The sequence below is a fragment of the Pelophylax lessonae genome (genome assembly GCF_965119305.1).
Source record: "Pelophylax lessonae genome assembly, chromosome: 6".
NCBI lineage: Eukaryota > Metazoa > Chordata > Amphibia > Anura > Ranidae > Pelophylax > Pelophylax lessonae.
This window is the reverse complement of record NC_138773.1, coordinates 162,995,551-163,014,419: the sequence shown is the minus strand read 5'-3', so window position 1 is coordinate 163,014,419 and position 18,869 is coordinate 162,995,551. Positions and strand designations below refer to the sequence as shown.

The 18,869-nt window shown below is 38.3% G+C and overlaps 1 protein-coding gene across 7 annotated transcripts in view; it reads left to right on the top strand.

Moving 5' to 3' along the window:
- RBFOX1 (RNA binding fox-1 homolog 1) overlaps nt 1-18,869 on the top strand; it is a 1,110,521-nt gene that overhangs the window by 742,919 nt on the left and 348,733 nt on the right. For all 7 annotated transcript variants that reach the window (XM_082260840.1, XM_082260839.1, XM_082260837.1 and 4 more), the window contains exon 4: nt 16,358-16,411. In XM_082260840.1, coding sequence (XP_082116966.1) covers nt 16,358-16,411 — 54 coding nt within the window. The remainder of the gene's footprint in view (nt 1-16,357; nt 16,412-18,869) is intronic.

Genomic DNA, 18,869 nt, shown 5'->3' with positions numbered 1-18,869 from the left:
ATTCCTACCTTTCTCAACCTCAGAGTCAGAACCAACATCAGAATCAACTAATGCCTGTGCATCATCAAGGAGCAAGTGGCTGTCATTGTATTCAAATAAAGAGCTGACTCTTCCATGCATGATGCTAGGGCTATGGCAGGATTAGCTGTGGACAAGGAGACAGAATAAGCCACTCTGGCAGCTGCAGTGGACTGCTCACTAGTCTCTGCTTGGGTGATAGAGGATGAGGAGAATGAAGATAGTTTTGACTGGTTTTGACTGGTCCACCATCTCCTCTGCATGCTGTTGTTGGATAGCACAGGCAACATCACTAAACAGAGAAAATGTTGCCCTGCCTGAGACCATATCCACATTTGTCTGTGGACACAGACACTGCTGGCCTCCTCACAGTGCCATGGGAATGTCTGCCTTTCCTTGTTGGCCTCCCAGGCATGATGGGGGGGCTTATTACCAAAATGTAATAGAAACAGGAAATTTGTAATTGGAAGCACTTTAATAAATGGAAAGTGGTGTTTGGTGCACTTTAACTTGAGGACTGCCGCTGACAGAAATTTCACTTCAATATACTGTAGTAAAACTGTTCTGATGCACTACAATATACTACAGTAAAACTGCACTGACACACTTCAATATACTGCAGTAAAACTGCTCTGATGCACTACAATATACTGCAGTAAAACTACACTGACACACTTCAATATATATATATATATATATATATATATATATATATATATACAGTGTTCTGTCATTGCTTCAGCCAATCAGGGCTTAGAATTCACTGTGCAGCATGCAGTGCATTGTGGGGTATTGGGCGGGCCGAACAAATTTTCAAACGCCCTGCCAATTTGGGTGTTTGCCGAATGGGTGAACAGCCAATGTTTGTGCTGAACTTATGCTTGGCCCAAACTGTTCGCCCAACACTCGTTGCAGCTGTGGAAACAGGTGCGGACCTGAAGCGAGAACCACCCACACAAATGTGAAACTAGTCTAATACTTGAAAATAGCCACAAGCATTCCACAGTCACTGAACAGATGCAGGAGCTAGTAATAGTGGCAGTGGCAGACCATGAGAACTGATGGAAGATGGCAATGGTAGCAGCGACAAGATAGAAAAGGTGGCAGGAGCTGGTATTATTGGCAAGCTAGGAATGGTGACAAAATCTAGTAATGATGGCAGACCAGCAAAGGTATCTGGAGCTGGAAATAGTGGCAGGCTAGCAGAGGTGGTAGGAGCTGGAATTGTTGGCTGGAGCAGGACAGGAGAGATAGTAGTAGCTTTTAACGTTGGAAGGGCAGCAGAGGTGGCAGCAGCTGGTAATGGTTGCAGGCCACCCTTGTTGGGAAGAGCTGGTGCTTGTGGATAGGATGTCAAATAAATATTTAGTCTATAGCATTAATTCAGGGATTTTGTATTCATTGTTGATCCATTTATATGAAAATGAGCCAACTGACAGAGTCAGGGGACAGCTGAATTCATCTTTATTCAACAAAACCAGCTGATCGGCTGAAGATCCTCTCAGACAGCACACTGGCTGCAGAGCAATTTAGAAGGACCAGTGTGTTCTGTGCAAAGTCCGGCAAGTGGTGCATCCTTGACATGCAATATTCCATGGTGTCCTCGCTTCAGAGCATTCACATTGTGGTAGTTAAGATGCTGTCAATGACTGCTACCTGCAACCTGACCTATTACTGCCTCCTCACCACCAGAATCTCAACCCTCCTCCTTTACTTCACCTCTGCTTTCTGCTGCCTCACACGGGTGAAGGCAGCAGGCAAATGATCCTGTTGGCTCTGAAACAGCAGGAATTTCTCTTGCTGCTGTGCTTCCTTGAACCAGTCCAACACACCATCTCATGTGTGCTTCAGGAGTAATGGATTTTGCACTCATTGATTGCCCACTACTGTTGCAACCACTGCAGCATGTCAACATTGAATTTTATTGCATGAGTATATTAAATATCAGACAGTTGGCAGGCAGCTTGTTATGCTGCTCCCTTTCAGACAGGTCAACATTTGTAGGGTATGACCACATCAAGTAACTTTACACTTATATAGCCTGCCCCAAGACATTGTGGAGGCCAGTGTACCTAACCAGAAACTACTGCACCACCAGGTTTATTACATATGCCAAGCAAGGAAAGTGTGAGAATTTTCCTTTTCAAATGGATTTCAGCAGGTTGGTGCCATTGTTAACAGAGTCCTGCCTGTCACAAGCTGGTGAGGAGTCAATCACCTCTCTGTTTCTAAAGAGGTCTGCCAGAAGCTCTGGCCCACTGTGGCTTTTACCCCCCAGGTATACTAACTACAAAACAACATGTCAGTATTTTGCCTGAACCATTGAATAAGCCTTGGGGCCCTTAGGGTGGGGAAAATGGTGATTCTCACCAGCAGTGTTCCCCATCCTGCAGTCATTGATGATCAGAATACACACACTTGTCAGACATTCCTTCCTATTACCACTAAGGTAGCTGTGCATCGAGATGGAAGAGCTTGTGACGGGGGAGGGGTGAAAAGTAAGGAATGACAAGGGTAAGGTGGAGGATGGTTGTCCTTTTGCAGTTAATGGGTAGAATTGAGGTGCCGTTCCCATCCAGCTTGATGGAGATTCGTGTGTCTCCTCATGCATGTAGTACTCAAGTGACTGAGAGCTGATACACTAAAGGCAAAGGCTGCAGACCACAATGCTGAGTTAAAATGCCTAGACTTCAGTCTTGTGTGAACTGGCCCTGGAGATAGCAGTGGCCTCAATCTGTCAGGCAGTGCCATAGGGCTGAATAAGACAGCTGCTCTCTCCAATCTTTTGTAAAATGAACTTGCCCCTAGACAGAACCCTCCCTCACTGCTGTTCTGATTCTCACCCACTTGCCAGTAAACTGCAGCTGCAGGAACATCTCTACCTGCCTGATCTCCCCTGCCTCTATGTTCCTGGCACTTTCTCCCTCAACATCAGATAACAAGGATTTTTATGCATCTTCCTTCATCAAGTGAGTGATAGCATGCTTAAACAACTCTGCTGACTCCTCCACACTAGTTTGAGTAGCTATGGTGGGATGAGCAAAAAAGGAGAATGAAGAAGAGAGTGTACTTGCAGCAGTAGCAGACTGACTACACAGCATTTGGGAGGAGAAAGAAGGGGAAGGCTTAATGAGCCACTTAACCTCCAGTCCTACTCCACATGCTCTGACTGCATACTACGCCTATTTGCAAATAGAAGAGTCTGGGGTACCTTACTTTTTAAAGGTGGGGCATGGCCATCATTTTGTTATGTGAGACCTTTGCGCTCCCTACTACCTCTTTCAGCAGAGCCTCTGCCTTTGCCTTAAAAGCTTCCTGACATTGAAAATACAGCGGTTTGCCACACTTTAATACCAGCTATGTCTGTGAATCGTATAGAGTTTTTCTAACTGTATCTATACTGTTACATGACATGACTCATTAAAGGGTCTCTGGTCATCATTGTACTAAATGCTAGACTTTGCTAAATATCTGTTTATGAATTCCATTTGCAACTTAAAATGTTTTTTATCCAAGCTGTGCAGACCTGCTAAACAAAATTTAGATAAACCCCTGCCCTGCCCAAAATGTCTCAATAGAGTTTATGATACTGCTAGGATTTTACAAAATTCCTTTAAGAAATTTCAATGGGATTTATTATACCCTGCTTGTGTCTAAAGCTGAACTGTTCAATTTTACTTGATTGTTGTACTTTGGGGTTCCTTAGACCTCATTATTATCACAAGGGGTATTACTATGATTCTCTTTGATAGGTAAAAATATCTATAATTCCTAAACATTACTCTGCATGCATGCATTTTTTTTTTTTTAATCAATGCAGCGGACATGTAAAAATGTTTCCAATGCTTGGTTATCTTTTAATGAACATTTTCTACTCCATCAAAAAATCAACAACAATACGTGCATGCAACATTACCCTATGAACAAATTATTTTATAACGAATAACCATCTACACCCCATAAATATCCAGCAACTAGGTTACAAAATTTAACAGTTTATTGAAGCATATTATATATGCACAATCACTGGTTTCAGTAGAATTTTAGTAGTGTTTCTAGTTCAAGGGGTAATTTTAAGTCTAGTTCTAGTATTAAAACTGGTTAGTTTGATAGATACCTATGTTGGTTAAATGTAAAATGTAAAGATTTTTTGGTTTATATTTTTGTTACTCGTAACAATTTTTATTTTACAAATAATCACATAGTATCAAGTACTTCTATAACACAATGTTTGAAGAGCATACTTGGCTTTCTAATAGGAATGCTTAACAATAGGAGCTATTTTTTGAATATATATATTTAACCAAAACTTTGTTTTGGAATGTATGAGCTGGTCAGGAAAGGAAGTTGTGTCTATTGCCTATGTGTTTGGTCTGAAAAGTACATCAAATTACAATCCAGTAATTTTCAAAAGCATAGCAAAGGTGATGCAGAACTTATTTTCCCTCATATTCTGCTGGTTGCAAGTAATAATGTGAAACATGTATGATACAATATATTTTATTCAATTTTGAAGAAAAGAAAACATAGGATAATAAACACATAGCAAAGTCTTTGAAATCTAAAAATATACATACAACATTATTGAGATGTCAAGGCATTCAAGGTAATAATAAAAAATATAATACATTTGCGAATGGCAATAACCTTAGCATAGGAGTTTATAAGGGTAAAAAAATCTAAATTTAGGTTGACTGAGCAGGTTAGACAATATAAAAGGATTTAAAAGAAAAGACATATAGAAGAAGAGAGAGAGAGAAATAAAGGGTAAAAAAAAAGAGAGAGAAAGAAAAAAAAAAGATATTTATAAAGAAAGAAGAGAGTGATGGAGGGGGGAATGGAGGGGTGATCTGGCAGAAATGGGAAAGGGTTAAATCCGTATGGTCAAATGCCAGAAGTGAAATGTATCAATTTAATTTCTTAAAGAGAAACGGGGGATTGATCAATGTTGAAGTGATCAATATAATCTAGCCATGATTGACAATGGAAGTTCAGTTCTCATTTATCATGGTGCCTAAAAGGCATTTTTTAACTTATGTGTAACGTATTGTTGAATGTTTCCAGGCTTTGGCTAGGGTTTGCCTGGCTGCCAAAAAATATGTTTTATCAGCAACCTTTGAAATTTATTCAGATGAGGAATGGATTTATATAAGAGAGCTTCTCATGGGTTTATTGTGATGGTAGTGTGTAGAATTGAATGTAGTAAGTTATAGATTTTGATCCAGAAATGAGAGGCTATAAGGCAAGTCCACCAGATGTGTAATAAGACACCTCTGTCAGTACAGCCATGGAAGCATTGTGAAGAGACAGAAGGGACAAAATTGGATGAACAATCTGGAGTCATGCACCAACGAGACATAATTTTAAAGAATTTTCTTGAGCTAATGTGTTAAGTGAACATTTGTAGGTATTAGATCAAATGGATTTCTATAAAGATATACATGTCACCAGCGCTGGGATTAAAATGCAGGTAAAGCAGCTGTATGTCAATCACTATACCAAGGGATAACACATTGTTTCTCCAAGCTATATACAGCTCTGACCTGTAACTTCAATATCTATATCGCTTATGGGGTAAACATATGTCTCTTCCTTATTGATATACACTGTGAGGAGATTAAGTACACCAAATAGGAAGAGATGTGATTAGGGCGTTACTGAAAGTGATGCCATCATGCAGACTACACCCAGAAGTGACGCTTGAGTAGTAAGCATGACACACAGTTATTTTATTGTGAATTGCACTGCAGTGGATTTTAAGCATTGTATTGTGAATACTCCTTGGTGCATGGTTTAGTACCACCAGATGTGAGTAGGAGCATTGAGTTTTTAACTTTAATAAATGTCTAAGGTTTTACACTATGCTGATCCCCCTTTGCTTTTTCTTGTGACGTCTGAATGGGTTATGTGAGAGGATTGCTGTTTAAAGTGCATAGAGGTGGGACAACTCCCCGATGAGAGTGGAGAAACATCAGGATCAATGGGAATTCTCTGATAACAACATGCTACTCATCACTTACATGTAGTGGGTAGTCATGGCAATCTAGTGAGTTCTCTGGTGTGGTAAAGGTGGCGGTCTGGCGGAGCACTGAAGCAATTTGCTGGAATATTATGGACACATTCTATTGTTTGCACAGCATTGTTTGCACAGCATTGTGGCACTTTTTGAAGGATTTGAAGAGATTTTGGATATTTTTGGCACAGCACTATAGCACCTTTTAGTTGTATAATATATAATTGTATATGAACACTAAATTGATTGGTATATGGACAATTTAATAACCCAATTTTATTGAACTGGTACATATTACCAAGAAATATATGTTTACCCATAAGCAATATAAATTTATTTCCATGTGTGCATATCAAGTGAGGAGCTGAGATCGTCTTCCCATGTCTCCATGTAAGTAGGTTTATTTGATCCAATGGTGCCAATCAGGGAAGTGTAGAGATTTTATATAAGGCCTTTTGAGAGTGGATTCGTTCTACAACTGGTTTCGAAGGAAGTCAATTTCTTTGGTGAAGAAGTACAATGATTGATTAGGTTAGAAATGTGAATTTGGTAATAATGAGAAACTTCTTTATTAGGAAGCTTCAAATGTTCACGTAGATATGCGAGAAATATTATATTGTCCAAGTTAAAAAAGTATACTGTAAATATCTAACATCTTTAATTTGTAACCAACGAAAAGCAAGAGGGTTGTCATAAGCTGAGGAGAGAGTGCCATGAATTCCTTATAATGGGAGGTGTGATGTGAAATGAGATTACATGAGAATTTAACTGAATCCCATTGTTTAGGGAGATGACATAAAGATGGGTCAGAGATTTTGGGTCGGGAGGATGGAGGTTTCCAGAGAAGATTATATATGGGAAGAAAGGAACTGGTTAATTTCATCAGGTTGAACATTCGTTAATGGCATTAAAACAGGCCAATTAAGAAATCTGTGCCAGCAAATAATAATGTTTAAGAGAAGGAACTGATAGGCCTCTTTTACAGCATTTATGATAAAGTGTTGAAACCAGGAGGCTATGGTGATTATGACTCCGAATGAATTTAAGAATTTTTTTTGTAAAGTGTTTAATACAGTATTGGAAACAGGAACAGATAATACCCTGAAAAAATATAGTGATTTGTGTAGGTGAGTCATTCTAATAGCAAATATTCTACTGAACCAAGAAAGGGAAAGAGGTTTCCAGGGTGTTAGAAGAAAAGTCAAAGATCTGATTAGAGGTGGATAAGTAGCTTAAAATAGAAAATCAAGAAGTCAATTTAATACATAAATATAGTAGTTATTTAGACCAGGTAAAGTGGTAGTTGATTTCAAGTATCTGCATTTGAGTAGTGGGTAAAGTTATATTTAGGGCTTTGGATTTTGATTTGTTAACATGTAGATTAGATAAGGCACTAAAATTGAATAATAAGTTAAAGAGGTTAGGAAATAAAATATGAAGGGGGGAGATACATAACTAGATGTAATCAGCAAACATCATTAGTTTGTGTTGGGCAGCAGAAACTTGAAGGCCACAGATATCTGTATGAGTATGTATTACTATTGCTAATGGTTCCAAAGCAAGAACAAATAAAATTGGGGAAAGTAGGCAACCCGGCCTAGTCCCTTGATTTATTGTAAACATATCAGAGGTATAACCTGTATATTTTAAAACAGCAAAGGGTTTAGGGTATGAGGTAAGAGATAAATTGCTTGTGGAAACCCCATTTAGGGCGTAGAAGTTGTAATTCTAGGAAATACTATCAAAAGCTTTACGAATGTCAAGTAAGAGCAGCATAGTGGGATTAGGATAATATTTAGCTAAATGTATTAAATAAAATAATAAAATTGCTGCGCTAAAGAAAAAATGAAATAACTGTAAAAACAGCAAATATAGTTGGGTCCAGCAGCCACACTAATCCGAATTGTAGCAGATTAAAATAAAATAAAAGCAAAACTGTAGCGCTAAAAACCCTTGGTCATGACAGTCCCACTTGAAGATGTGAATAAAGCAATATGATGACAGTCCATATGAATCCAACTCCTCATTCAAAAAGTGATTTCTAGGATAGACAACCGCCACCAAACAGCACTCCAACACCAGTAATTCTAACTTCTTACCAGAAGCTGTTGATCCCCATGACAGAGATCAAAAATTGCGCATAACCAGTGGTAGGTGAAGGCTTCTCCAGTGTGTTCCTGATATGCTCACAGTAGAATGCAATATGCAGAGAGAGAAGGAACATCTCATAGCGTAGACTGTTTAAAAATGCTTTATTCTAAAAAGAGGTATGGTACTCACAAACATCATGATGTATCTCGCATGTAGTATGGCGACAATCTGCTACAAACCCAGAAGTGATATCATGACTGGCGCCAGATTTAAAAAAAATGACAGCATTCAAAACAGCCAAACTTGATTTTAAGTGCAGAGGAGGGGTTTGGGGTCTTTTAGACCCCCAGATCCCTCAACAAGAGTACCTGTCAAATGTGATCAATGCACAGCTTGTTAGTGGAAGAATAATAAGTATAGTTTCTTGCTAATGAATGGAGTTCTCTCCAAGCATCTTTAAATCCAGCTTGTGAGAAAACATTGGAAACCAGGATATTTTGATTGAGATAAATTGGAGGATTTATCAATTAGAGGGCGAGTTGTTAAGTTTGAGTCTCTACAGAGAAAGATTGTTCCTTTGGTGTGAGAATTAATTAAATTGATTAAGTGGGAAAAAAGGAACTCCAGTTCTTTTAGGGGTTTAGAAGCCTAAGACAGTTCTTTGTACACCTTGAAGAGTGTTTTGTAAAAAAGGTATTGACCTTGAGGGTCTGAGATTGTCTTATGACATATAAAAGTGAAATTTTTTGCAAAAGGCAATCAATATTTCTTTGTGTTTTGAAAGAGCAGAAGCAAAATATGTCTATGTTGGATTATTGTATCTGCTTATATGTGTTTTATACTCTGTTATGCTCAAAAATTAAAAAAAAGAAAAGGAAAAAAAAAAAAGAAAGAGCAGAAGATGTGTAAACCAAAGGAAAGGAAGGGTGAAAGTGAGTGGGTGTGAACCTGGTGGAAAAAATGTGTTTTCTGAAGGCAAGCAATGTTTTTTTTTTTTAGGACAAATGCTTTTCTCCTTTTGATCGAAGAATTAAGACCCATACATTTACAGTTAAAATTTTGAGAGCCATGAGTAAAAACGGAGAGTAATTTTTGTGATATCTAAGCAATAACCAAAATATGAAAGGGTTTTGTTCAATCCAAGCACAAGACCATACAGTGGAGAAGAACAGGAAATTAAATGGGAAAGATGGAAGGGGGGGGGGCAAGAGTAAAGAGAGAGAAGAGTAAGAAATAGAGAGGGAAATTGGCATTCAGAATCTGGCCTGGCACAGTAAACTGAGCTGCATGTGCGAATTTCAGTTTGCAGCACTGCAGAAGACAGCAAGCAGGCAGGTAGGGGTATAATATCGCAGAAGGGACCTTGCATGTCCCTTCTGCAATAAAAGCCTGCCTGTTCGCTGTTTCTTATGGAGGAACCTCAGTTCCTCTTTAAAATGTTAAAAACAGTTAAGAAGTCAGATAGTATTAACCAACAGCAACAGTTCAAAAATGATGTTACACCAAAGCATAATGAATCTAAACATTGCTGAACTTGTAAAAAAAGACAACAATGTACTAATAAATATATTAGAAAGCAACAGATGTATGAAACACCAATCAATAGAGTAATCTGATGCAGCCATTAAAAAAACTACACATATAATGATGTTACACCAGAGTATAATGAAGCAATACATAGCTGCATACTGTACAAAAAAGACATCAGTATAATCCTGAGGCAGGTCACACATGACAAAATTTTTTTTTGATCAACTAGCAGGTTTAATGAAAGAAAATTAATCAATTCCCCCCTATCTATACATTCAATGTGGGTGGGGGAAAATTTCTTGGTGAGCTATTGTATTCTGACCACAGGGAGACTTCCCTGCCATCAGAATACACTCATCAACACATCAACAACTATAGCCACTGATCGAGTCAAAAATTTCCAGAAGGTTATTTGTACAGTAGTCGATCGAGAGATCAACTTCTTTACTACTAGCCTGCCCATAGATGGATCGAAATTAGGCTGGTCCCCGCTGAACCAGACACATTTTGATCTATCTATGGGTGGCTTAAGACCCCTTTCGCACATTTAGACAGTTCATTTCATCAGTTCAGTCAAGTCAAAATGGATGAAGTATAAGGTTTTCATCAGTAATCATCAATTTTTCATAAGTGGTCATTCATTTTTTATCTGTTTTTCATCAGTGCCCATCAGTTTTTCATCAGTACTCATCAGTTTTTGAGCATTTTTTTTTTTTACATCCACTACCAATGCAAAACCGGATGAAAAAACTGACCATTGTTGTTTAGTTTACATTCATTTTTCGTCCGATCCGTTTTTTTAATGGAAGAAAAATAGAGCTTTGATCAGTTTCAAAAAAACATATGATGATGGATGCGGATGTAAACTGATGTAAATCATCCATTTACATCCGTTTTTCTATAGAGATGCATTGATGTCTGTTTTTCATCTTCCAATGGATGGATGAAAAATGAACAAATGGACAGCATGTGTGAAAGGGACCTTAGTGTGATGTATAAAACACCAATCATTAGAGTGATCTGGTGCAGCAATAGGGGAATCATGTGCATGTCACCATTGTTAACTCCATTGGCATAGCAACTGGAAAAACCAGAAGTGAAGTCATAGCAATACAGGAAGAGGAATTCTGGAATCCCCCAATAACTAAAAATACTGCTGTCATAGTAACCAAATGCAGAACATAAGTCAAACACAGTGTACATTCCCAGCACAATAATTGCAAAAAAAACCCAAAAACAAACAAACAAAGCACTGTTACAGCACATGAAAAGTACATAAAAAAAGATAAAGCCTGAAGTTGGTTGCTGTAAAAAAAAAAATACTAGATATTGTGATTAGTATATCATAATAAAGAAATGCATAATTGTAACAAACATTTAACTACTTGCTGACCACGCTAAAGCCAAATGATGGCTACAGCATGGTCATGCAATTCTTGGAGGGCGTCATATGACGTCCTCCTGTGATCATGCCTGCTGATCACAGATTAAGGTAACTCAGTGGCTCTTTACCACTTGATCAGCTGTGTCCAATCCCAGCTGATTATGATGTAAACAGAAGCCGGTTATCAGCATTCATTTGCTCATGAAGACAGTGTATGGAAAGGAGAGCCGATAACTGGCTTGTGTAAAAGGGATATATACACTGATAATCAGGGCACTGATTATCAGTGTCCTGATTATCAGTGTAGTCCCAACAATATCCATCAATTCTGCTTATCAGTGTCCACCAGTGCTGCCTATCAGTACCCATTAGTCCTACCTACCAGTGCCTATCAGTGTCTCCATATCAGTGTCACCTATCAGTGCTGCCTATCAGTACCCATTAGTGCCACCTACCAGTGCCGATCAATGCAGCCTATAATTGCCCATCAGTGCCACCAGTTCAGCCTTATCAGTGCCTCCCCATTGTTCTGGCTATTTTCTCCCCATTGGGATATCGATGCTGTAAGCCACCTTTTACTGCTTTGGAGTGTGACCAGATTGACACAAACCAGGATAGGATCAGGGACCGGACCACCGCTGTATGGGAGCGATCCCTATTTATCGACCTGCGGTTTACCCCTGTAGGGGGTACGTAATTCTGGTAAGCGTGGGACCTAAGGAGAGGGAGAGCACCCTACTATTTTTTGCCCACTTACTACACTCTGGGACACTCCAAAAAAGAGCACCTTAATTAACTTTTCCTATGAACTTAGCACTCATATAAGACTGTATTGGGCACTCCTTGTCACCAACCTGTTTTTTGCACTCTTTATTAATTTTTGTATTTATATTTATTCATATATGCTATTTGATTTTAGTGAAGTTATATAATCACGGATATATTGATTTATTTTAATTCTGGATGGTTCACCTATTTAATATCACTAATTCACATATTTTGATTATAGTAGGATTAATTAATTGCTTTTTATAATATTTATTAAGAGATATTACTTATTGCACTCAGCACTTTTTGGAATCCTTCACTTGATTTGGTTATAGATTTATAATTTGAGTGGATTATCACCTATACATTTTTCTTTTTAGCACTTTGCACTTTCTTGCACCATAGCAAATATATATGGTTATACTGTTGTGTTGCTATGTATTGGAGATGATATGAGTTTTATTTAAAATGCACTAATCACTTTGTTCTATCACAATCTATTATATACATCTTATTAGATAGTAATAACCACCATTAGGAAACCTACGTTTTATAAATACCCCACCTTTGGCAGCGCCAATCACTTCCCCTTTTTATACATTCACCTGATACAACCTCCTTAGGCTGTATTTTTGAAGTGGGCTGCAGCCAAGCTTGAATTTTAACTTTTATCCTAAGCGCGGATTCTTTGTATTTTTTTTGCCTCCCCATCAGTGCCCACCAGTGCTGCCTTATCAGTGTCCATCAGTGCAGCCTCATTAGCTCACATCACTGAAGGAGAAAAATTACCTGTTTGCAAATTTTAAAATAAACTATGAAAACTTTATTTTTTTTAATTTTCAGTAATTTTTTTGTTTTTTTAGCAAAAAATAAAAAACCCAGTGGTGATTAAATGTCACTAAACAAAGCTCTATTTGTGTGAAAAATAAATGATAACAATTGCATATGGATAAAGGGTTGCATGACCACGCAATTGTCATTTAAAAAAAGACAGCGCTGAAAGCTGGAAATTGGCCTAAGCTGTATGTTAATTTTCTTTATTGTTGCATTAGATTACTATATTGATAGGTGTTTCATGCATCTATTGCTTTAAAATATAACTACAAGTACACTGTATTTTTGTACAGGTATTCAGTAATGTTTAGATTTTTTATACTCTAAAGTAGCATCACTATTTGGGCTACTGCGATTGTCTGATTTCTGACTTCTTAACATTTTTTAAAGGTAAAGTGGTTGTAAACAGCCGCTGTTAAAAAAAACAAACACCTATAACGCAATTGTCTGAAGTGCTAGAATGAATTGCATACTAGCACATTATAGAATACTTACCTTAGAATGAAGCCCTCCTACGGTGTGCTGTCGCCGCTGAGAGAGCTGACATCTTCCCCTGGTCTTTCTTCTGGGTTTTCGTGCTCTGACTGTGTGATTGGCTGGAGCCACGATGACAGCACTCCTGAGTATGCACGCGGGAACCTTTGGTTCTGGCATGAAGCACTGAAGTTTCAGCAAGGTATGCCAGACCTTCAGAGCGCATGTGCCGATGAATCTGATATCACCGGTGCACATTTAGGAGATATTCATTTTACCTACAGGTAAGCCTTATTATAGGCTTACCTGTAGGTAAAAATAACCAAACGGGGTTTACTACTGCTTTAATGTTAATGTTAACAAATAGGAGTATGACTTCACAATTTGTGGAGTATTTAAAGTTGTTTTTATGCTTATACTATTTTCCTTGATAATGGTGGCTATGACCCACCTAAAACACTATTGAATAAAGATTGGATTATGTATGCCCTTTCATACACCTGGGATTGTCATGGCCTTCATGCTTACTTGTTGGATATTTCTTCATTAAACTAGCACGTGCAGAGATAAACTGTTGCAAGAAGAGCTGAGACATGCAAAAGTAAATGGAAGTACCCAAACTCCTAGTAAGTCATGTCAATCTCAAAAATTGGAGTATCCAAGAGACATTTGTTCTCACTTTGTGTTCTCCAGTGTGCCCCTTTTTTCTTTACGTACGTTTGCTTTTCTCAAGTTTACAGAGCTTTAAAGGGAAGTAGAGTAACAGCACAGACCCTTTCCAATACATAGCACTGCAGCATTTTTAAGTGACCATTGATGTTTCTAAGGAGAGGAACATTGGAAAAGTGTTCACTTTCCTGCAGAGCTATGATGGCTAGTGAAGGTGACATTACTGTAGTGAGTCAAGGTAATGTCATCCTATTGTGCTTTCAATATTCAGCAATTGCAGGCCTGTGTCCCCCCACTTATTCAGATTTTTAATAAAAGACAGTTTAATATTCGGATATCTATTTTTATTCTTCATCAGAGAACCAGGGGAATGGGTGAAATACTCAATGTTGCAGACTAGTGGAGGTTCTTGTTCTATTTCAATGTCTCAGTTCTCTTATTCCTCAGCAGAAACATAATGGGCAAGGCCTCAATTTTTTCAGCAACCTTATCTCTCTCTTAGCCCCAGAGGACTTAGCTCTCAGGAGTTGGGCTCACTCTCAGGATCTCAGATTCAGATCATAGCCCAAATTATCCTTCCAGAAGGTTGCTTATCACATCTATCAGTTTCCGATTAAGCCCACTCAGGAATAACAACCTGAAAAAGACTTTGTAAAAATAGTAAAAAATTACAGTTTAAAGCAGGCTTCTAGGCAAAACAACCCTACCACTTATATTTCATTTTATGTTTTGCTAACTTATTGTAAATACAAATCAGCTCCATTTTTACATTTTGTATTCAAAATTCTATGAATTTAGAGTGATTGTAAAGGGTATTTTTTAAAATAATAAACATGTTATACTTACCTGCTCTGTGCAATGGTTTTACACAGAGCAGCTCCCTCTTCTCATTGTGCCATCATAGGAAGCTGCTTCCTATTGTGGCACACCTGAGGGCTTGATGCTATAAGTCTGCCCTGTGCGGAGAGCCAATGCTCTCTGGTTCAGCACTGGATTAAGATCAGAAGGTTTTTTTTATCTTAATACAGAGATTGATTTAAGTAAAAAAACCCTCTGCTTTTAGAACCACTTTAAGAGAACATCCATAATAGTGTTATTATCAAATCATTCTGGCATGGTGACTGTTTAAAACTGAGCTGCAGAAAGGTGACAAAATACTTAAATTATTAGTATGTATGTAATATAATCAAATGAAGTAAAAAGTAAATATCCTTGATATTTTACAGCACACCTTAATATATATATTGCACCGGGGAGGGAGAGGCTAAGCAGGCATTGTTTCCATAACAATTTCTTTAAAAGCAGACAACTGAGAACATATATGCAGATGCCTAAAGTAAAATTACTTGGCTCTAATTAACTAAGCCCAAAAGTGCTCTCACTCCCGTTCTAACACCTATACTAACTACCCTGTAGAAGGAAGATGCTTATATTTGCCTTTTCTCTGGGCTCTCTGGTCCGATCACAATACCAGCTCTCAGAGGCTGCTTCAGGGGAGAGGAGGGATAGCTGACAATGGTTGCCCCATAGTAAGCCTATGAATGACCTAACCGCCCAGGGATTCCATCTGTTGTTGGCATTGCTTGGGAGATTACAGTAGTTATAAGCATCTTCCTCTACAGTTGTGATTCTCAACTCCTGTCCTCAGGACCCACTAACAGGCCAGATTTTAAGTATTACCTTGGAGGCATGCAGACTAGAATACTGCAATCAATAAGCAGAAAATGATATCACCTGTGACGTATTTCAGTTATCTTGCAAACCTGGCCTGTTGGTGGATCCTGAGGACAGGATTTGAGAGCCACTGCTCTACAGAGTAGTTAGTAAAAGAGTTAAGCCCCATACACACGCAACGATTATCGGCCGACCGATCGTCCGACTTTTGTCCAGAGTGTTTTTTTTTGTTGATTGGAATGTGCCTAGACTGCACACGAATTTTCTCGCCCAACAAAAATCTACTTCTGAAGTAATGTCATTTGTTGGTTTGCTTTCTTTGTGTTTTTTCTTATCTGAGCATGCCCAGTCTTGCTCATAAGATTTTTCCCTGTCGAAATCCGTACTGACTGCACGAAAATCGGCCGTGTTTTGACGGCCAACAAAAATTTTATAGTCTGCACACCAGATTTTTTTCGGCCGAAAAGTCAGAGTCGGTTGTCGGAAGCATCATACTAACAAGCCGAAAATCGGCAGATCGGACGTTGGACGAAAATGCCCTGCCAGTTTTCGATGCGTGTGTACAGGGCTTTAGAAGGGGGTTGGAAACAATTTTAGGCTTAGTTAGTTGAACCTGGAAATCCACTTTAAGAAAAGCTTCTGAGCTCCACAATTCATGACCTTAAATTCCCATGCAGCCAGGCCTCAAGATGTGTGGCAAAAGTGTCGGTATTCTTTCTTTCTTTGTCAGTGTTATAAAGCTATGTATTTGAACTAAACATTGCTTGCATTAGTTTAGAAACAAATTCACTCAATGTTCATCTTACAGTTGCCAAAATAGAGTAAATAGTGTGTAAATAGTGCGCTTTTAATGTTTTATTATGATATTTTTGCATGACACTTTTATTTTCTTTCTCCCACAGCAATTTGGCAAAATCTTAGATGTTGAAATCATTTTTAACGAGCGGGGGTCAAAGGTAAGTTATAATTCATGTTTGGTCATTTTTGTCTATAAAGTTGTTCTCATTATTGGTAGTTGGCCATATACAGTTCGATTTTTTTTTTCATACAACCTGTGAAAAAAATCTGCCAAAAACATATTTCTTCATCCATGCTATGCATTGAGGATGTAAGATTCTCTTGTTGTGGCTATTGTATTCTGACAGCCAGCTCCAGCAGCTGTCAGTAAAGCTAAACAGTGGTTGCATCTGATTGAAGTCAGCAGCTGTTCAGCTGACAATTTTCCATTTATATTACACATTGCAAGGATGTGTGGTCTTTGCTACTGCAGGAAAAACTTTCCCAGGCTTGTCTGTCGTAAGGCTCTCTATTTCCTGGCTTACGTGCTAATTCGCTTTTCTCTTTTCTGTAAGTGTGGGAATAACAGCAAGTCTAAACCCTTTAGAGTATCCTGACAGATTTTGAAACCTCAGAGGAGACTGGTATACAGAGTGTATGTGTAGGAAATTAGGGAAATATTCAGAAACAGGGAAAATATGACTCAGGTGACACTATTGCCGAGAGCCACTAGATTATTATTATTATTTCAGGTACTTATATAGCGCTGTTAATTTACGCAGCGCTTTACATATACATTACACATTCACATCAAGAGATGATCTTTCAGTTGCTTTGGTGGGTTTGAGTCTGAGTTTTCTCATATTTAGCATACATCTTTATTTGTAGCATTTTAAATAAATTATATTATTAATAATTAGTTACATTTTTAGGCTTCCTGAAAACATTATGATGACACGATGTGAGCATCATTCACCCCCTTCCCTATATGTGACACCAGGGAGGAGTTTGCTTGTTTAGAGGTTTGTCAAACAGCAAACTAAATAGGTGTTTACTCATGTTGAACCTATAGTAGGTATAACATTTATCAGCAGTATTACTACCTCAGGCTGAAAGGAACAGCTTCCCCTAAGGCTGGTTGTTAGGAAGCCAGCAACTGTTGGTGATCTTAACAACAATAGGTTCTCCCCACATGGCCCATTGAGATGTCAGTTGGTGATTCCAAGCTGACAACAAAATCTAAAAAAAGTAGGGATGTTGTAAAAAAAAAAAAAAAAATCAGTGTAAGCTTCCCCTAATATTCATACCGGGCCTTTTAAGGGGGATTCATGCAAATAAAAGCATGTGGCCCCTAAATTCTACACCAGACCCTGATCCAAACATGCAGCTTGGCTAGCCAGGAAAGGGGGAAGAAGAGTGTGAGCTTCACCTTCTCCTGAAGCATATACTGGGCCACATGCTTACAACATGAGGGGTACCATGGTACCCCACACATTGACAAAAAATAAAACAGTAAATGAACACACTGACAGACAAGTCCTTTCTTAAAAAAGTTGCAGATGTAAAATCCATCATCAATCACATCATCCAGCAATCCACGTCAATAATTTAATGAATGTCGCAAGATGCCATCCAAAAGAAAAATATCCCACTGATCACTGACACTGTATGCTCCAATCAGTTACATGTGCTCAATGATGTCTCACAATAAAATTAAGCAAAGGGCAGGGGTCTCCTGAGTGATGTATTGGTCCAAATATGGATATGACCATATTTATTTAGTCAGTGATGTAACCCAGCAGACCCCGTCCCTTTGTTCATTTTTAGGTCCCCAGGAGATGTAATTTTACACGAATAACTGACAGGAGTGGATTGCAACAAAGAGATTTTTTTATATTTTGGTGGGTATCGTTCACCCTGCTTGACATGGATCTGAATTAATAGTAATAGTAATTGATAATAGATTTACATAGTTGGACTTTTTGTATTAAAGGAGTTTTAAAAAAGTGTAAGTGTGTTTTTTTACTGTTTACTTTTTTTGTAAATGGGGGGTGGTATCTGGGGCCTCCTTACTGCTAAAGAAGCTCCTAGATTGTGATAAGCCCCCTGCTCAGACCCTCATAATGCCTGGACCAGAATTGTCCTAATCAATATAGGGTAAAAGGTTCTTTGCCAGGATGGCTCTCCCCTTATGTTAATGGGATGTGGCATGATATGGTTCGGGAGAGGGGCCACATGCCCCCCTTTTCACCCTTTTCCTTTCCAGCAAGATTGCATAAGCGGATACAGTGTCTTGGGAAAGTATTCGGCCCCCTTGAACTTTGCAACCTTTTGCCACATTTCAGGCTTCAAACATAAAGATATAAAACTGTAATTTTTTGTGAAGAATCAACAACAAGTGGAACACAATCATGAAGTGGAACGAAATTTATTGGATATTTAAAACTTTTTTAACAAATAAAAAACTGAAAAATTGGGCATGCAAAATTATTCAGCCCCTTTACTTTCAGTGCAGCAAACTCTCTCCAGAAGTTCAGTGAGGATCTCTGAATGATCCAATGTTGACCTAAATGACTAATGATGATAAATAGAATCCACCTGTGTGTAATCAAGTCTCCGTATAAATGCACCTGCACT